General features: G+C 45.3%; 1 protein-coding gene across 3 annotated transcripts in view; it reads right to left on the bottom strand.

Annotated features, from left to right (window-relative positions):
* The window catches only part of nr3c2 (nuclear receptor subfamily 3, group C, member 2), a 150,913-nt gene that overhangs the window by 30,397 nt on the left and 99,124 nt on the right, over positions 1-21,392 (bottom strand). For 2 of the 3 annotated variants that reach the window (XM_070550071.1, XM_054743648.2), the window contains exon 7: positions 21,082-21,212. In XM_070550071.1, the coding sequence (XP_070406172.1) occupies positions 21,082-21,212 (131 nt within the window). Of the gene's footprint in view, positions 1-20,073; positions 20,321-21,081; positions 21,213-21,392 lie in introns of those variants that run through there. The other variant, XM_070550072.1, reaches the window with a different exon arrangement.

Raw genomic sequence — 21,392 nt, 5'->3', positions numbered from 1 at the left:
GCCAAAATATGTTCACTAGTTAACTAGTGCGCATTTATGTCTACCACAAGTTAACTAGTGTGCACATTTTGACCCTCACTAGTTAACTAGTGAGACAAATACCTTCAAGTAGCTGACTGCTATGCATTTCTGCTTTTACTAGTTAACTAGTGAGCAGTTTTTGTGTCAACTAGTTAACTACTGAAGCCTAAATGTGTTCACTAGTTAACTAGTGCGCATTTCTGCTGTCACTAGTTAACTAGTGGGCACATTTTCACCCTCGATATTTAACTAGTTGACACAAACATGTCTAACTAGTTAACTAGTGGACAGAAATGGCTTACATGTTCATGACGATTCTGGCTGATATCCTGATATCAGAATAAATGCTCATTTGGCTTGCCATAGCGGTGGGGGTGTTTGCACACGTTCCGCTGCTGTTTCTCACCAGTATCAGCTGATGGAGGGCTCTAGTTTCGTTGCACCGTTCGGACACGGTAGAGTCGGGGAGGGGGGCAAGCCATGACGCTTAGCCTGGCGAGTGGCAAAGCAAAGCCTGATGGGCCGCCAGGCTTATAAAGCGCTGGGGGAAACCCTGAAGTCTGGCCAAGGTTTTTTACTTGTAGGCGTTTTTAACTGTTTTTATCATTTTGTTTTTGTGAGTGCTGTCCTGAACCATGAAAACAGGACAAATTCTTTGAAAACAGGAGTAAAATCTGACAGAATGAAGGTCTCTCAGAATAGTTTTAGCAGCTTCACTAGAGGTTGCTTTTCACACTTACAGCCCACCTTACATTTGTCAAATTAAATGTAACAAACAGCACCTGTTCCGACTTAATTATCTGCAGCTGATTATCAACAGACCTGCTTGTTTGTGACCCCACTGACTAATTTGCTTCAGTCATTACTGAAATTAGCTGGCTTGGCTATGAGTTTAGAAATCAGTTCTTCGTTTGTAGATCATTCCCAGAAATGGTCACTCCCATTTTATTCTGGATTGCAGTCTTACTGTTGGTTAAAGAGTTTTCCTCTGGCTTTGTGCAATTACAGGTAAGTTTTCTAATCAAAGACTGGGTTAAATGACATGATTAAAGACACCCCCCATCACAAATTAAAGCATATAAAGCAAAGATAATTATTTTTTCCCAGATTCCCTGCCTCATTTGTTGAAACCAAACCTTCCACTGGAATGCCTTTTGTTCCAGTTTGGCTTTGATCATTGGGGTTTATTCTTTAAATCAAAGAATGTGAAGGTTGATAGCGAATGTATGCATTACATTATTATTAATGAGGTAACAGTAGAGGCACAAAATGAGATGGTGGCAGAAGTGTGAGAAATTACATTTTCACTTCCAGTGGGGGTGCTGGCAAATTCTGCACTAATTTTTACAACACTACAATTAGCTGAAAATACTTTAAATGTGTATGCCAGTGATTGGGAAATGACATGTTAATTACTTAATAAATTGCAAACACTTGCACAATATTAACTTACAGCACAGCTGCAATTCACTGCCAGTGTCAAAGCAGAATTATCAGGAACACTATTTAATAAAAAAACAAACAAAAGAATGGAACTTAAAAGTACTTTAATAATCCCAGCGGACACTGGGGTTCACGCACACCATTTAGACCACTTAGTTTTGAGTTTTAATTACTCTTTAAGCTCTTCAGTTCTCACGCTCTCAGTGCTCATGAGCTGTCCCAGTCACCATCAGACTCTTGTCTCCTTTCAGTTGTTGAGGGTATGCCCTCATGAGAAATTGCTGCAGTAATTTTCTCCAAAAGACTGTGCTAGATTGCTTTGAAAAGCAGATATTAAACATCAGCGCCAAAAGACACTTCATTTCCCATGATGCTTTGCACACGGAAGCAATGTGAAGACATCACCGCCTAATACCAGAAAAACGTTCTGCGCATGTGCAGGAGCTCATGGAGCTTTCCCGCGACTTAAAAGGCTATAAATCACAAAGACAAAGAAACTCCGTTCTTTTGCCCAGGATAACTGGCCGGTAAGGACACGCTCGTCGTACGCTCCGACTAACTTGAGCACGCGGGAAGTCGAAGTGCTCCAGTAGAGCTCACGGAACCGCTGGAAAACTAAGCTACAAGCTCATCAGGTCTGTTCAACCGCTCGCTGCCTAGCTGCTGAAGGGAAGAACACAGAACCGGGCTGAAAAATCAGCAACTCCGTCAAACTCACGGAGAACGCCGGAAACAGCGGAGAAAGCCATCAAACCGACGGACGACGCCGAAAACTGCGGAGAAACAGGGAGAACCGTCAAATCAAACAGCGGGGGGCGCCTTGCTCTTCTGGTGATCAGAAACTCATCTATTTCTCTCTCTCCTTCTTTCCTTCTCCCGTTTCCTCTATAGTCCAGAATAAGCAATAAAACCGCGCTATTGCTTAAAAGTAGCTTCGTGTTTTCCTCTTTCGTTCCCAAATACGTCCGTCAGGTCATTTTGAAAGAATAAACTGCTTATTGATCATTGTTTAAATATCTGGGTTGTGTCTGTTAGCTGTGGCCAAGTTGACAAACTTATCAGATATTAATTCAGGATTAATCTTTTGTGTTGTTTCATGACCATTTTGAAGTGTTTTGAGTGATTTTAAGGTTAAGTTACTTCTGATTCTAAGTGCTTTGGAAGTTAAAGTGCAAGTTGCCACCCACACTTTAGCCAGACAAAGGGGTCAGCCATCTTGTATTCAAGACTCCATTTTGAATCCATACACACGCACACACACACTACTCCTTTGTGAGAACAAAGGACCCCATTCATACATCCTCCATCACACGCAAACACATCCATCTTCAATTATATCACATGGTTATTATTCATTTATTCCACTGTTTATTCATTTGACAAATTGTTAATTAAATGTTATAAAATTCAGATTTTTGCCTCCAGTAGATTTGTTGTGTCGAAGCGAAGTCTCTGCTCCAAGGATTATACGAACTTCAAGAAAGACTGATAAGGTTTTGGATTCATTTCCCTTTCTAATTAAAGGGATGGTGCCCCGGAGATATCTAAGAATATCTTAATTAATTAATAAATCAGTAAATATTCCCATATTTACAGAATTTATTGAAGAATCCAAAAGTAAGTTAAAACTTACTAATTATTCGCTCCTAATAACCCCAACACAGTCTGCCCCTTCTCCTCCTTGGCTGATGTAGAAATCCCTCATCCCTGTGATTGGGAATGTGTTTCTGTCATGGGTGATTTTGCAGGTTGAGTGCTTTGCAGTCTTGTTTCTGGTTTTATTGTATTTTTTGTACTTCCTGTTTTATTTTGTGCATTCACTTCCTGTCTCATTACAGGCAGCTTCACGACATGAGGCTTCTCACTAATCTGCCTCATGTCTTGCACCTGGGTCCTGGCTTCTCCATTTAAGCGTCTTTGCAACAGTTTCCTTTGCCAGTTTGTCTTCTTCAGTTGAGTACTGTGAACTTGCTCTCAGCAACACTTTGTGAGAGTGTATTTAGTTAGTTTTGGACTTGTTCAGTTGTGCTGTACTGCCAGGAATCCCTTCTGCTTATTAAAACTGTGTGAGCTCTGCATTTGAGTCCTCTTTGTGCTTTGATAGTACAAACTGGCAAATAATGGACTCAGCAAGCTCTGACTCAGTTTTGGGGGCCCTGGGAGCTCAGGGGAAGAGGCTCCTCCAACAGGAACAACAGATGAGCCTACTGCACCAGGAGATGGGGCAACTCAATGCTCGACATGATCAGTTTGCTACCTCTGTCAGTGATCAACTCAGTTACCTGGTGGAGAAGGTGCAGCAGCTCCGGACCTCTTCAACCCAGCCTCCAGAGAAGAACCACATGCCGCAGCCCCAGAGTAACGAGGTGGAGGTGACTCCTGGAACAGTCTCTGCATCTCCTGGCCTATCTGTTCATCTTGCTCATCCTGAGAGGTTTTCTGGGGACTCTGGTGATTGTCAAGCATTTTTGACACAGTGTAGCCTCCACTTTGAACTGCAGCCCTTCTCTTTCCCCACGGAGAGAGCCAAGATTGCTTTTCTCATCTCCCACCTTTCGGGCAGGGCCGAGGCTTGGGGCACGAGCGAGTGGGAGTGCGACGCGGAAATTTGTAAGTCACTTGATCTTTTTACTAAGCGTTTCACTCAAATTTTTCAGCACACCAGGCCTGGGAGGGAGGCTGCCAGAGCTCTATGTCAGCTGCAGCAGAAGAGGAGACGTGTCGCTGATTATGCTATTGAATTTCGTACTTTGGCTGCTGCATGTGACTGGAATCAATCAGCACTTTTGGATGCCTTTTTGAGTGGTCTTTCCAGTGAACTCAAGGATCTGTTAGCCCCTCTGGATCTGCCGGAGGATTTGGACTCTCTCATCGCTCTGGCGATCAAGATTGACAAGAGGCTCACAGACTGACAACGAGAGAGAGGTTTCGACTTCCCTTCTCCTCCGGACCGGTGGAGGCGGGGCGCTGCTAATGGTGGCTCCAGTTGGCGTGCATCAGCCCCTGACTCTTCTCTCAACGTGTCCTCAGCTTCACCAGCTTCATCAGAGGAGCCCATGGTGATTGGCAGAGCCCACCTTCCACCTGAGGAACGTCAACGCCGCTTTCGGGAGGGTCTCTGCCTGTATTGTGGCCAGCCGGGTCACCAAGTCAACGACTGTCCAGTAAACAAGAAGGGACCTCTGAGGAGGTTTTCGTTGGTGAGTTGCACCTCCTTTTCTAATGACATCCAACGTGCAAGCCCCACTGTCCAGCTCTCCACTCCTGAAAAGACAGTTGAGCTGGTGGTGCTCATTGACTCTGGTGCAGATGTTAACTTGATGGATGCTCAATTTGCAAGACAATTGAACTTAGAGTTTTTGCCTCTTGAAAGGCCCCTGCAGGCTGTCGCCTTGAATGGACATCCGTTGTGCTCTGTGTCTAGTCGAACCCCACCTGTTAAAGTGACTTTCGCTGATAACCATTCTGAAATGATTACGTTTTTCATGTCTGATTTTCCCCGACACCCGGTCATTTTGGGTCATCCCTGGCTTGTTCGGCATAACCCTTACCCCCAAATTCCACTACCTCCGCTCCGCTGCGCTCCGCTCCGACACGAACGCCGGAGCAAAATCGGTCCCGTTCTAGTCAATCAGAGCTATTCCACTACTGCGGCCGTGCTCCGGCAGTGCGGCGCCCTCTGTTCCGGCGTCCGGCAAAAATAGAATCGATCCTATTTTTGCCGGACGCCGGAGCACCTCCGCAGTAAATGGACAGAAATCACAACGGCCCAACAGGAAAAGGAGCAAGCACATCTTCCGTTTTTCACAATAAATCGCTCAACAAAAGGCGTTTTTTGTTTCATATGCACAGGTTTAACAACTTTTAACAACTATCAATGGCGGCTGAAGTTTAAATGCACAAAAATAAGCCATAAATACAGTTGCCACTATCAAAGTAGTCACACTTTGTTGATCCAAACACTGCTGATCTCTCAACACAAATGATGGGCAGATTAAACAGTTCATTTCCGATGCTTCTCCCACACAACGGGTGTTTGGATCTAACTTCCGCGTTTATTGCTCGGACTGTATCGCAAGATCTCGAAAATCCCGCGCATGCTTGTTTGCCCCCCTCAGGTCTCCGCACCGGAGCGGAGCCGTTGTAGAGCGGGTACCAGTAAAAATTGAGTTCGGAAGCGAGCGGCTGCGGAAGGCGGGGGCGGACCGGAGCGGAGCGGAGCGGAGGTAGTGGAATTTGGGGGTAACATAGATTGGTCCTCTGGTTCAATTTTATCTTGGAACTGCGATTGTTTACAGTCTACTCCTGGTAGTACCCCTCCTTCCCAGGTTGTAAGGGTTCTACCAGGCTGTGATTCTGATTTCCCTGATCTGTCTCGGGTTCCCTCTTGTTACCATGACCTTAAGGAGGTTTTTAGCAAGTCACAGGCTGCCTCTTTGCCCCCGCATCGTCCGTATGACTGTGCCATTGACTTGTTACCGGGAACCACGCCCCCTAAGGGTCGTCTGTACCCGTTGTCCTTACCTGAAAGGCAGGTCATGAGGGATTACATTGACACAGCGCTCCGGGCAGGCATAATCCGTGAATCTTCGTCCCCTGCTGGGGCAGGTTTTTTCTTTGTGACCAAGAAGGACAACACTTTATGTCCGTGTATCGATTACCGGGGTCTCAATGACATCACTATCAAGAACAGGTACCCCCTCCCTCTGGTCTCTTCGGCTTTTGAACTCTTACAAGGTGCTACAGTTTTTACTAAGTTGGATTTGAGGAATGCTTATCACCTTGTGAGAGTGAGGGAGGGGGATGAATGGAAGACTGCCTTTAATACGCCCAGTGGGCATTATGAGTACCTAGTGATGCCTTTTGGTCTCTCTAATGCTCCCGCGGTTTTTCAGGCTCTGATTAATGATGTACTTCGGGATATGCTCAATGATTTTGTTTTTGTGTACCTAGATGATATCCTGATTTTCTCCCCTGATTTGCAGTCCCATATCCAGCATGTGCGGAGGGTTCTTCATCGCCTTCTCCAACACCAGCTCTATGTGAAGGCGGAGAAGTGTGCCTTCCACGAGTCTTCTGTTCATTTTCTTGGGCTTGTTGTGAGGCAGGGGGAGATCCAGATGGATCCGACAAAGGTGGAGGCAGTCAAGAACTGGCCGGTCCCTACCTCGAGGAGAGAGGTGCAGAGGTTTTTAGGTTTCGCAAACTTTTACCGGCGATTTATTAGGGGTTTCAGTAGCGTTGCCCCCCCTTTGCACGCTCTGACCTCCCCAAAAGTCAGGTTTCAATGGTCCTCTCAGGCAGACAAGACTTTTCTGAGTCTTAAGGACAGTTTCACTTCTGCTCCGATTCTGGTAATGCCTGATGCCCGGTTCCAGTTCATTGTTGAGGTGGATGCCTCCGAGGGGGGAGTGGGGGCTGTTCTCTCTCAGCGCTCCGAGGTGGATCACCGCGTTCATCCCTGTGCATTCCTGTCACGCAAGCTGTCTGCCGCTGAGAGGAACTATGACATTGGGGATCGTGAGCTATTGGCCATTAAAGTGGCCTTGGAGGAGTGGCGCCACTGGCTCGAGGGGTCCAAGCTGCCATTCATCGTGTGGACCGACCACAAAAATTTAGAGTACCTGAGACGGGCCAAGAGGTTGAATCCTCGTCAAGCCAGGTGGGCCTTGTTTTTTACACGTTTTAACTTCACTGTGTCTTATCGACCCGGTTCGAAGAATGTGAAGCCTGATGCTCTGTCCCGCCTGCCTAACACAGTTTCCTCTGTTCCTGAGGTCCCAGCACCAGTCCTCCCATTGTCTTGTGTGGTTGGAGCAGTGACCTGGTCTGTGGAGGAGCAGGTAAAGCAGGCAGCTGCTTCGGTTCAGGCCCCTGATGGTTGTCCTGCAAACCGGCTTTTTGTTCCCCCTACCCAGAGGTCTCAGGTTATTCACTGGGCCCATGCTTCCCGTTTTTCGTGCCATCCGGGGGTCAAGCAGGGGTGGACCTTTAAAGCGCCCGAGCGCCAATGGTGCGAAATTTTCTCGTCGGGCGGTAAATACTTGACGACTTACCGCCCGGGTGGTGCCCAAGCCTTATTTGTCATTTACACACCGGCTTTCACCTGCATCATGGCCCCGCCCTGTAGGAAGCTGCCGTTTTCGTTTTGCGTGCGTGAACCTGCGCGCCTCTAGCCACATACTGCACTTGTACGATTCGTGCATGTACTGCACATTCTAGTTATAGTCACGTGAACTATAAGTTCACTATTAAAGACGAAGTGGAGCCACGCTAGAAACGCACAAGCACGCAGGGAGATGCCGCCGCCACAGGGATGGGATTTCTTGATGAAATCTCCGGCAAAACGCTTTAAAACTGGTGAGGAGAAGCAAGACAGTTCGAAACAGTATGAAGCAGAGAAGCGTGTGCGTAGGTGGAATGATTCTTGGCGGTTTAAAGAAGACAGGAGGCGCAGAGAATGGCCGTGTTCGAGTTCAGCAGCGGATCGCCTGGAAAACAGGCGAGAGAAGACGAAAGTAGCGGGGGGAGTGGCTGAAAGCCGGCGTTTCGCCGGGGACACACCGGCCGCGGAAGCGCCCGAAGCGCCGAGAAGCGAATTGCTCACGAAATCCGGCCGCTGCTCGCCGCTCCTCAGTTCAGATCAGACGCGCCCCATTCGAGGCACGCCTCGGCTCAGCTGTAGTTTTTCTTTTAACTACTTGCCCTCCTCTCTATCTTTTCTCAGCTCTTTTCCTCTACGCGTGTGTGTGTGTGTGTGTGTGTGTGTGTGTGTGTGTGTGTGTGTGTGTGTGTGTGTGTGTGTGTGTGTGTGTGTGTGTGTGTGTGTGTGTGTGTGAGTGAGTGAGTGAGTGAGTGAGTGAGTGAGTGAGTGAGTGAGTGAGTGAGTGAGTGAGTGAGTGAGTGAGAGAGAGAGAGAGAGACTATGGTGTGAACCAGTTGTTTCTGCCAGTTGAATCTCTTGGATTTCCCTGCATGTGTAGCTCGGGGGTGACGATGGCTGAAGATATCGCGTTAGCATTCACACTTGTTCAATTTTCAGTTTTAATTCTGGTGCCTGTTAGCAGCTGAAACACATCCTCAAGTGCTTGTGGATATCATATATTCTAAATGAAAACATGACTGTAATAATAAGTAAAGGTTATCAGCTGTAGCTTCAGTGTGCTCATAGGAAACGTGACAAAAGAAAACAAAACACATTTCTCTTTATGGCCTATATTGCTGTCATCATCAACGTTACATGATTTACAGAATACATGTGAACAACTAACATTTCATGTTCTACCACCGGATGTTTTGATCAAAATATGAACCAATCAGATCTTAGATCAGGCGTTTCCCGTCATCCTCTAGGTTTTGCAGCCGAGGGAGAGCAACTGCAGCGCCTTGCTCTAAAATCTGCGGCCGCCTTGATCTCACGAGGTTATTGTTGCCTACGTATGAATGACGTCAGAGCAAGTCGGCGTCAATTGGGACACAAATCTAACCGGCATGCACTGCTCGCCGATCACTGCTGGTCTAATCTGCGCAGAACTGGCTCATCTCGAACACAGTCAATGGCTCGAGTACAGCAAAGCGGAGTTGGTGATGTACTGCGTTGTATGCCAGAAGTATGCGACGACAAAATCGTGTTTTGTTGACGGAACAAACAAATTCAAACTTGAATACGTTATTATGTTTGTGAATGTGTACAAAATAAAGGTTTATTACATTTAAAACGGTTCAGTTGTTATTTTGACTCGTTTTGGCAGCTGACCAGCGGGGCCGGTAGATTCTTGTCAGGGCCGGTAAATATTCAGAGTTACCGGCCCGGCTGGCCGGTTGGTTTTGAAGTTAATGTCCACCCCTGTCAAGAGAACAATGTTTGTAATTCAGCAACGGTTCTGGTGGCCATCTATGAGACATGATGTTGCTGAGTATGTGGCAGCCTGTCCAGTATGTGCTCGACACAAGACCTCCCACACACGTCCTTCAGGCCTACTTCTCCCTCTCCCCGTTCCCACTTGGCCCTGGTCACACATCTCTCTGGATTTTGTTTCCGGGCTACCTGTTTCTGAAGGTAATACTACTATTCTCACTGTAGTCGACAGGTTTTCTAAGATGGTGCACTTCATTCCCCTTTCTAAGTTACCCACGGCCAAGATGACCGCAGAGGTATTGTTGTCTCAGGTTTTTAGGATCCATGGTTTCCCGGTTGACATTGTTTCGGACCGTGGCCCTCAATTCATTTCCCGTTTTTGGAAGGCCTTTTGTTCCCTGTTGGGGTCTTCTGTCAGTCTCTCTTCAGGTTACCATCCCCAGAGTAACGGGCAGGCTGAGAGGCTAAATCAGGAGCTAGGAACCGGTCTACGCATCCTTGCCGCTGAGTGCCCCTCGACGTGGTGTTAGCACCTAGTGTGGGTGGAGTTTGCCCACAACACCTTGCCAACCGCTTCTACAGGTCTTTCCCCATTTCACTGTGTGTATGGTTATCAACCGCCTCTGTTTCCTGCTCTAGAAGGGGAGGTCAGCGTCCCGTCTGCCCATGCCCTTGTTCGGCGTTGTCGTAGGACCTGGGTTAGGGCGCGTCGCACCCTCCTGAGACAATCTAAGTCCTACAAGTTGGGTGCTGATCATCTCAGGGTCCCTGCTCTGGCTTACAGGGTGGGACAGAGGGTGTGGCTGTCTACTCAGGACCTTGCCCTCCGTACGGACTCTCGTAAGTTGTCCCCGAGATTTATTGGGCCATTTCCTGTGTCAAAGGTCGTTAACCCTGTGGCTGTTAGACTCAAGCTCCCCAGGTCCATGAAGTGCCACCCGACGTTTCATGTTAGCCGGGTTAAGCCGGCCAGGGAGAGTGCGCTGGTTCCTGCCTCCCGGTCCCCTCCTCCCCCCCGGATGGTTGCGTGGGGCCCGGTCTATTCTGTGCGGCGGCTGTTGGCTGTGCGGCGTCGGGGTCGTCTGTTCCTCGTTGACTGGGAGGGTTACGGCCCTGAGGAGAGGTCTTGGGTTCTGGCGAGCGATGTTTTGGATCCCTCCCTGATTCGGGACTTTTATGACCGGCACCCGGATGTTCCGGCCCGTCGGAAGCCGTGCGTGGGGCGGGGGGTGATGTCATGGGTGATTCTGCAGGTTGAGTGCTTTGCAGTCTTGTTTCTGGTTTTATTGTATTTTTGGTACTTCCTGTTTTATTTTGTGCATTCACTTCCTGTCTCATTACAGGCAGCTTCACGACATGAGGCTCCTCACTAATTTGCCTCATGTCTTGCACCTGGGTCCTGGCTTCTCCATTTAAGCGTCTTTGCAACAGTTTCCTTTGCCAGTTTGTCTTCTTCAGTTGAGTACTGTGAACCTGCTCTCAGCAACACTTTGTGAGAGTGTATTTAGTTAGTTTTGGACTTGTTCAGTTGTGCTGTACTGCCAGGAATCCCTTCTGCTGATTAAAACTGTGTGAGCTCTGCATTTGAGTCCTCTTTGTGCTTTGATAGTTTCAGGTGTGCCTGGCCGTGCTCTCCATGTGCACTGCCACACACCGCAAGCATCCGACTCAGGCCGGGAGAACTACCAGCCAGACCAACCCCCACCCCTCTACCCCCCAGGGCAAGTTCAGGACAAACAATCTTCTCTACTCCATCACACATGTCCACCGTCACCAGTCCAGGGTCCTGAAGGGCTGTCCTAATCGGTTTGGCCCCTGGTGCATCTCCATCAGGGGTTGGTTTCGGCGCCCGTGCCCCAACTCGCTGCAATTCCAGCAGAGAAGTGATGCTACTGCATTAGGGCTCATCGGCCCCTGGAGGCTGGCTGGCCACATTGCCGTCTTCTCTGGTCCTTCTGTTACATCAAGCGGTTGGAGCTGGCACGGGAGTTGGACGTTCCTGAGTCATCTTGGGTCTCTGAGCCTCAAGGTACTGCAGTTTGACATCGGCAGAGTTGTGGCATCAGATCCACTTCTGGGTCCCAGTCGTGAGCCTCTCCAACGACTATTCGAAGACCACTGCTTCCAGGATGAGGTGCTCCCCAGCGGTCTGCCCAGCTTGGAGTCACTGGGTAGCAACGACCTGAAACCAATAAGCCAGGGATCTGCAACCTATTCCCATCAAAGAGCCATTTTTACCCGTTTCCCACAGTAAAGAAAACACTGGGAGCCACAGCAGCTGCGGCGTTGTGGGCGGGGCCTACCCTCAGACATCTGAGAGTTGCTTTAACCAATCACAACAGGTGACAGCAGCCAGTACCGGTCGCTCGTGTACGTCAAAGTTATCTTTCATAAGAAGATAATCAATAAAACGATTTATATAAAGTGGATCCAGAAGTTGTAGCCCGTTTCTGCCTACAATATTTTGATATTTTTCACCCTGTTGGTGGTTTTACTGAGCAGGTGTGACTTTTGTCATACGTTTCTTTTTAAAACATGTTTAGACTGTTCAGAATACAAATCCAGGCTCTTTCACGTTTGATTGTTGTAATTAAACTTTGTAGGTGGGGAAGGTCAAAAAAGGATCCGATCATTTAGTTTTTTCCCTCGTTTACAGCGACGGAGATAACGGCGCAGTGTCTGGTGTTAATTAAATTAAATTATATCTCTTTGCAACAATTTTCACAAGAAAACAGAACAGTTAAAAGCAGGGCTTGTGTTGACTGGACAGTTCCCGTATTTGGCCGTTTATTTTGACGGAGAAAGAATAGAAAGAATTACCCCGACGCATGCAGACGAACTGACATTTTATTCGTTATGCACATCACAGATGTAGCTAAATCACTCAAGAAAAGATTCCCATCTGAACATCTGAGCTGGACATTGCTCAGCGCAGCACTGTCGGCGCGTACATAAGGTGCACAGCGAGCTGAAGATGTGGAGAGGGGCTTGGAGCGCGTCGCAGAACCAGAGCGCATGCAGCAAGATTCCTCCGACTGAAGCGAGTGTTTTCCAAACCCGGTCTCTCAGAGAGACTTGTCACTTAGAAAATGTTCCCTGATTATGAAACTTTGGCTGAATAGTGCTTGTTCCTGTCTCCAATGTGGCGACACATCCATGAGCCTGTCTAAGGAGAATCCCAGAATCTCATATCCTCTTCAGCTCAGAATGCGCCTATATGATTACGCACAAGCGTGACCCGTCAAACCGGTCTCACAGTCAGACCGGGTTGGACCTGTTCAGGTTTACGCAGACAATCTTTACATTTAAAATTAGCTTACAGATGTAAAATTTATGCAGTAAAATATAAAGCTTTTTATTTAAATATCCAGTCATTATTTTACAAGCACAGAGAGCCGCATCAGATGGATGGAAGAGCCGCGGGTTGCCGACCCCCGCTCTAAGCAAATGCAGAGGTATGTGCCCCATCCTGGCTGCCCGGAACCGCCGCCGCCAGTCCTGCGGGTTGCACCCCAACTGATATAGGATGGTGTTAGGGGCGGGCTGATGGGGATGACCACAGACTGATTACGAGAGATGTAGATGTAGAGTGCCAGTACTCCCGGTACACTGAGAGATAAAATTTCAAAGTGCCAATACTGCATACCAACCCACATGAAGCACTGGGCTTGTGGGAATTTCAAACAACATACTGTGTTCTCTGCAGCTGATGTTATTGTTGATTTAGGTTGCAACACCCTTCATCCATCACAAGCGGCACTACAACCCCAGCTGCCCTCCACGTCCTGTATTAGTGGTGGAAAATGGAAATGTAAAAATGTATTGTGTAGCGAAAATCCACATTTCATATTCTCAGATTAACTTTCATTGGATTCACATGAAGAAGAACATAACCATTTTCACACAAAGCTTTTCTTTCTCTCACACTTAGCAGCCAAAAGGGGAAACTTGAAACTGGCCTGCAGTTTTTCAGCATTCTGGTTAACTCATACAGTTCTCTCCCAGGGTCGTAAAGTGCACCCATTTGACTAGGTTTTCCTTCTGTGCCAATCGAAGAAGCAGGACGATATCAGAAACTGGTCTGTTTTACATCAACCCATCAAGACTGACCCTTACTCAAGATGGGGGTAGTCATAAAACTTCTCTGAGGTCCTTCTAGAAGCTTCAGACTTGAGTCTTTATAAAACCTTGTATTTCTGTTTATCTACAATCAAAGAAGGTGTTTTAGGTTGTTTACCCTTTAAAAAATTTGAGATGTTCAAAGTAAATGTTTGAATCGTACCTCAAAGGACGATCATTCAGTATATCTTGACTTGGACAATCCTCTACCGTGCACCATCTTGCCACAGGAGTCCCCCAGGGCTCTGTAATAGGACCTCATCTCTTTGCCATATACAACACCTCACTGGGTGAGATCATTCGATCACATGGCTTCTCCTACCACTGCTATGCAGACGACACCCAGCTCTATCTGTCATTTCCATCGGACGACCACACTGTCTCTGCACGAATATCAAACTCTCTCTCTGACATATCAAAATGGATGAAATCCCACCATCTCCAACTCAACCTATCTAAAACTGAACTACTTGTCATCCCAGCAAAACCATCCATACAGCACAATATCTCAATCCAAAATGACTTCCCATCTCTGGCTCCTTCAAAGGCAGTTCGAGATCTGGGTGTTGTGATTGATGAACACCTGACCTTTAAAGATCATGTTGCCTCTGTTGCTCGTTCATGCCGCTTTGCGCTGTATAACATACGAAAGATCGGACCATACCTAAAACAATATGCCCCCAGCTCCTGGTACAAACTACTGTCATATCCCGCCTCGATTACTGCAATGCCCTTCTAACTGGTCTTCCAGCCTGTACTGTGAGACCCCTTCAAATGTTCCAGAATGCAGCGGCATGTCTGGTCTTCAATCAGCCAAAAAGAGCACACGTTATCCCTCTGTTCATTGAGCTCCACTGGCTACCGCTAGCTGCACGCATCAAATTCAAATTGCTAACACTAGCAAACAAAGTCCGAGATGGTACGGCTCCCATTTACCTGAATCCTCTTGCAAAGGCTTGCGTCTCGGCCCGGCCGCTCCGGTCATCACAGGATCGTCAGCTAGCAATGCCTACACCACTCTCAGGACAATGCAGACTCTTCTCATGCATCGTTCCACAAATGTGGAATGACCTACCAAGCACTACAAGAACAGGGGCTTCCTTTTCGACTTTCAAGAAACTCCTGAAGACCCTGCTCTTCAGAGAGCATCTTCTAAACTAGCACCCTTCCTGCACCCGTCCCCCTCTCTACTGTCCACTCCTTGTTCCTTCCTCTCCATGATTCATCATGCTGCCTCACTGCCACCTACGACTGACTGGAAATTGGTTGTTGTTGTAATTGTTGTTGTTAGCCTCAAGGGCAACATGCTGATTATCACTTGTGAGTCGCTTTGGACAAAAGCGTCTGCTAAATACATAAACATAAACTCTTTATAAGTTACTTACCTAAATGCTTGTTTGTGTTCCTCTTTCATGTTAAACATCTGCCATTTTTGTTTCTCCAGTTAAAAGTCATGCTAACGGTAAAACTGTCCAGTTTTAAGACATGAATTTAGTTCTTTTGTGTTTAAAGTAATACTTTTGATGCCTCATCTGGATAAGTTTGTTAAATTGTGATTTGAACCTTTCACTGTGGGAAAGATTGAGTTATTTGAAAGAGCCATAGGGCCATCCAGTGGTTAATGAGTTAATACATGTGGGCGTGACCAAGAAAGGTTATAAAGGCCAGAGTTCAAACCTCGTGATGGCAGATCAAAGAACAAAGATGCCTTAAGCAAATTTCTGCTATGGCTTTTCCATCTCGCATAGCAATGATGTCATGCTCAAAGTTCCCAAGTCATTAGCGCTCCCAAAAAGTACAATAGAACTCAGCGGCAACTCCGTTTGTTTTGTTTTGACCTTTTACGTAAAACCGGAAGTTGGCTTGGTCCGGTCGAGTTTTCACATTAAGAGTTAAAACTAATTTGGAGCAGTTTGTGATCCGGCATAATTTCTGAATCTGGACCGGCGCTCTGAATTCTACGTTTCGGTGCAGCTGAAGGAACCTAAAGTCAAGCCATGGTAGAGGAATGCATCATCCTCCAATCCACAGACGCCGTTGACAACCCGCAAGCCATAATCATTCAATCCCAAGGCTTCCTCAGCCTTTTGGCTACCCTCTGGCGACGAGGAAAACAGGCCTGTGAATCGTTTCCTTTGGCTGACTTTTATGCTAAGCCCGATTAGTGAATTCAGACTCAAAAGTTTTATGGCGTGTTTTATTTCGATCCAAATTAACGTAGCTCTCAAGATTCATCATCCTTTTTCTGCTGTCACCAAATCTCATTTGCCCACACACACACACACACACACACACACACACACACACACACACACACACACACACACACACACACACACACACACACACACACACACACACACCACATAAACTCACATTAGAAATTATTCCCAATTCTACTATAATCTTGTGTGTCACCAAATTTTCACTTTTATTACAGATCAGTTATTTCATATCACTGCCATAAAGCTTTGGGTTTAACCATTTTCTTAATTCCATGCATGAAACTATAAGATATGTTTGATCCATTTTTCAAATGTATTAACTGATGTTTGTAATAAACTCACAAAACGTAAATAACACCTGATCATTTCTAGCGATCTCAAGATTAGTTGGTGCATGCTGGCAAGAATCCATCCTTTAGGTTAATTTGTGGTGTTAAATTTAAATCTGAATATCAATTCAAGTGTTCCAAGTTCACACTAACAAAGACTTGGTTGTGCCCCGATTAATTATTATAAGATTATAAATGACTAAACAAGCTCAATCTACACCACATTTGATAAATATAGATATAAATCTATATTTATCACTACAATTGTATCCAACAATGTGGACCAACAAATGTTCTCCATAATGCCAATGCCTGTGGGTAAACTCTGGCAGTGAGCAGAGTCAGGACGAAACTTTGTTATGTGGTACTGATACTCTGTTTATCTTCAGTGAGTAAAAATCAAATCAACCAGAGCAGGAAAGCCTTCAGACACAGAGGCACTTTCTTTTGCATATCCTTTATGTTTCTGCTTAAACTGCTGCATGAAACATCATGTCTGCTTTCACACTTGTGATATTTTTTAACGGATTGCAAAGGATGAGATTAAAGTGTGACCTAACAGACTTTATGAAAACATGATAGTGGGAGCGAAGAGGGTTACGCCTGCCAACACGGCCTGAAAGGTGTACGCTGAAGCAGAACACTAGACACCTTATCAGTGCTTCTCTTCTGTAAAAGGTGTCTGCTTGGGGAAGGAAGGTGGGAGTTTCAGAAATCTAAATGTTGACATTTTAGCTACATTCATGTACTCAAATGATCACACAAATTTCATGCAGGGGCAATTTTAAAAACTGACTTTGTTACATTTCCTGCAACAATTTTTTTTTTTACAATTTGAAAACGTCACTGAAATTATTTATTTAAATATCAATTTAGGACTGCTCCTAAAATACAGATTTAAATTCTTGAGAATGTTTTTTTGAATGTATTTCTGAAATCAGGTAATGAATCCTGTCTCTTATTTGTCTTGTACGCCTCACACTGAGTCGACCACCTTCTAATTTTACTGAAAAAAGTGAGAATGATTTGATTTGAAACAAAGCCATGACTGAGGCCCTTGTCTTTGTGACTTCAAGTCAGACACTAGGGATTCTTCGATCCGATCACGTGTTTTTGGAAGGATTGGAATTGGGAAAAATACATCAGATTTATTTAACTTTTTAAACCAAGAAACGTGAATTTTTTAATTCATCCTGAGATACAGATTTTCAAATTGAATATAAGTGGCTCAGTTTTAATTCATATATCCCCCATATATATATATATATATATATATATATATATATATATATATATATATATATATTAGGGCTGCACAATATTAGGAAAACCTACGATATTCGATAACAGTGCTTAATATTGCAATATCGATATTACTCACGATAAATGAACAAATACTAAAGTATGCAGTGTTGATGCCGTCTGGCGTGTGACGTCTGCTCTGGGTTCAAAGCAAACAAAAAGTAATGCATGAATTCCATTACAACATAACATTTTTATTGCAAAAGTATGCAGCTGCACCTGCTACTGTATTAGCAGCAAAACAGCAAACTGCATGCATGCAGTTTGTCAGTGACTTTAAAACATCACCTCCACCATAAAACTTTTTCTGATGCTCCAAATACAGAAAAACATCCCTTACCAGGGTTTTTGAATAAATAAAAAAATCTGAAAATAAGTTTAAATGTTAAATAATAGTTAACATCACTTAAATGCAACAGCAAATTCTGTCATTGCTACTGAACATTTTCTCCACTTATGTGGTTATGATATGAGGCTGTTGCTGTAATTGGAAAGTGATCTGTGCTGGGCCAATGTAGGAGAATATTAAGATTTTCTGAGGGAAAGAGAAAAACAATTGTCTACCTTTCAGAAGAGGAACTGGTAAAAAAAACTACATGGAAATATGTGAAAACGTTTGTTTTTAACCCCAAAATGAACAAGTTTACCTAGATCTTAAAAAGCAGCTCAGATGATGAAACTGCAACTATGATTCTGATAACAAGCTAACAAATTGAACTAGCTCCTCTAAGATAACCTGCTAGCAGAGCTTCTGACTGACAGTTTATGTGCAGCAGCAAATCAACTATCCTGATTAACAAGGTTATAAAAGCTCATAAATGAAAAATCACTTTGATGTGTGGGGGAACTTTTCCAGGCCCTCTTTAGCAGGGTGGGACTGGGAGGAGAGTGCTGTAGCCTTTTAGCTGGAAGCTAACCGGAGCCAGAAACCTCAGCACAAAGTGCCAGCATAACGAACAAGGGGAGCCAGCGGCAGCGGAAAGCGGAGCGGTGATAGTGGAATTTTGGGGATACAGTCTGTGCTGGAGCGGGTGAAACAAGCGGCGGCACGGCGGCCCAAAGTAAGCGCAGCCCGGGAAGCTCCGCTCGGCAGCACCGTCTCCGACACTCCGGTGTCGGCGCGTGGAGGAAGTGGTGGTGCCGAAAACAAGAGCGGTTATGTAAGGCTGGCAAACATCTCAACTTTCGGATGGAGACAGCCGAGCAGTGCGGGGCAGCTCATAGGGGGCGGGCGTATTACGTGAACGGACCCATCTGATTGGTCGCATATCAGAAGGGCTACATTTGATTGGTCAAATAATACTTCCGCATAAAAAACAGAGCTGGTTTACAAAAAGTTGATGTATGACACGGATGGAAATGTTTGAACCAAACATTTATCGCCGTTTTGGACGTGCTTTGCGATGGGCTTATCGCACGTCCTGTTATCGCAATGACGATAATTTTTCGATATATTGTGCAGCCCTAATATATATATATATATATATATATATATATATATATATATATATAATATTTGCTTCTTGTATGAGAACAACACAGTAACGTCAAACAATTTACGGCAGGCAAGGACTCAGACACCAAGTGCTGCTGTTAGCAAGCCTGCTAACACAGACCTAACGCTTCTCCTCAGGAGAGCTAAAATGTCTGCAGCTTGGTGGCATTTTTTATGGGACAGCAAAGGCAGAGCTACAGACACTTGTAATGTGTGCCAACTGAGCATTCAACATGCTGGAAATGAGACAGCTCCATGATTCGCTTCCTTCAAACAAGCTACTTTCGCTGTCGGCTTTTACTTCGGGCATCAACAAAGTAAATCACCGGTATCCATTAATCCCCAGTTTACCTCTAACAGTCATAGATCACAGGGAAATCAGACAAAAACGCGCAGCCATCCGACAGATAAAGACGCTAATGAAACAAGTATCAACAGACTGCAAAACATCAGGGTTTCTAGAGGGCCATTCCCATCTGTACCGGGTCGGCCCGGGCCGGGTAGCCCCAGTCAGCCCCAGCCTGGCCCGGTTGATTCCACACCTCCTTGTCTTAAGCCCATGTGGGCTGATTCTACCCACCAATCAGAGGCTTGCTCTAATGGAAGGTGTGAATTTGCTGTCAGCAGTGGGTGTGTTGGCCCTGGTCAGCCTGAAGCAGACCCCCTCGAGAAGAGGGCTGAGAATGAGCCTTGGTTGGCCCGGAAAAATACCAGGCCACCCAGATATGTAAACAACCTACACTACCCGACCCAGGCCAACCCGGTACAGATGGGAGTGGCCCATAGTTCTCCTGCAGCACCAGAGCTGCACACTGGAGCTACAGGTGTTATGCAGGAAAAGGTTACCCTGCCTGCCGAAGCCTCCGCCTGCCTGCTCCATCATGGGAACACGCATTGCTCATAGCTACATATTGAGGGAGTAAACAACTTGAAACAAGCGCAACGCTGCTACTTTTAAGTAAATTCACAATATAAACAATTGTTTAATTGGTGTACTTCCTAAACATGAAAGTGAAACTTTGCTTTGCTAGAAAATTTATCTTTTTTTCTTCATTTTTTAATGCTTTTCTGAAAAGTATCGGATTGGGACTTGGTATTGGCAGATAGTAAAAAAAATTACTTGGAATAGGAACGGGAGCAAAACAACGTTATCGGAACATCCCTATCAGACACTATTCCATCCAGACAATGAATCATTTGATGATCAAAAAGCAAATTCATTTAAAGCTGCAACAGCAAATTTTGAGAAAAAAAAAGCTTATTTATTTTTTTCATGCCTGTTAACAATGTTCTAACATATTCTAGCTATAAATATATTGTGGAGATAAAAAAATAAAGTAAAAAATAACAATAAAGTAGTTTCTCTTGCATTCCTCAGCCAATAACACGGCTCGGCCTGAAACCATAGGACCATCTGGTTCTCAGTCTCGTCGAACAGCTGCACTTTCCTGGGTCATCAATTCATTATGCACTCATATATCTTGCATCACAACACCACTGGTGTGAGAGGTTCTCTGCTCGATAGTATCTGAAAAGGAGAAACAGCCGGCTGCTACCATTTCAACTTTAGCAAAAACTACCAGAATCCCAAAAAGATAAACACCATTTGAAGTCATGAACAACAAAAGACTTTTGGACCTAGAAAACAACGACCGGTGTTTAGCACTATCTCGTGTCCTATGGCAGTGCAGGTGTCCAGTTTCAGCAGAAGCGTCTCAGGGAAGAAAGCAGAGGGGTGAGAGTTCTGCAGTCAAAACCTAGCTTGTCCTGTAGATTCGCTATAACAGCTTTAAAGAACATTTCTGCAGAAACAACTTCATATCTAAACATTAACATCAGTGATAAGATTATTGCAGCGTGACCCAAAGACCTGTAAGCTTGGAAAATCTGACGCTGAGAAAGAAAAGATACCAGCTACAAATGATGCCCAAAAATAAAGACAAGAGCAGTACAATGTTGATCATTCCGGATCCACTGATTGATTTAAAACGTTTGAACACAATCATTTCCTAGATGAGAGACGATTCCTAGATGAGAGACGATTTCTTCACTGTTTCCCTACTCCTTGCCATGACACCGCTAGCTTCTACAGTGAATATGTTTGGTGATGTACAGGAACTGGTGGAAAACGGCATGTTAGCGGAACTTCAAAATAAAGCAATTTTCAAAATAAAAGTTTGTTTGATAAATATTTATTCTATTGGTTTTTGCATTTAAGATCAATGATCAATTTATCAATGCAGCTCAATCTATTGCTACGACCCCAGACATGAATGAATTCCTGCCTACCTGTGCTGAGAAGTAGGAGGACCTTCATGGACAGGAACTCATCGTACGTCAGCTGCAGTCGAACAAACTCCTGGCTGACTTGCCTCATGCCCAGACACAAGTCATACATGGCAGACTGCCGCATGCGATCCCTGCAAAGATAACAAAGATTTTTTAAAAGCTAAACAATTTCCACTTAAAGCTCTCATTCACATGTTTTTTTTTTCTCTATACATTTGCTGTGGTTGGCTAACAGTAGTGCAACTCTTCCACTGCCTCCGTTCGTTCTGCAACGTTGACGTTTCATCTCCACTAATAACATAAGCCTGAAG

The sequence above is a fragment of the Nothobranchius furzeri genome, chromosome 4, assembly GCF_043380555.1.
Source record: "Nothobranchius furzeri strain GRZ-AD chromosome 4, NfurGRZ-RIMD1, whole genome shotgun sequence".
NCBI lineage: Eukaryota > Metazoa > Chordata > Actinopteri > Cyprinodontiformes > Nothobranchiidae > Nothobranchius > Nothobranchius furzeri.
This window is presented reverse-complemented; position numbering and strand designations above follow the sequence as displayed.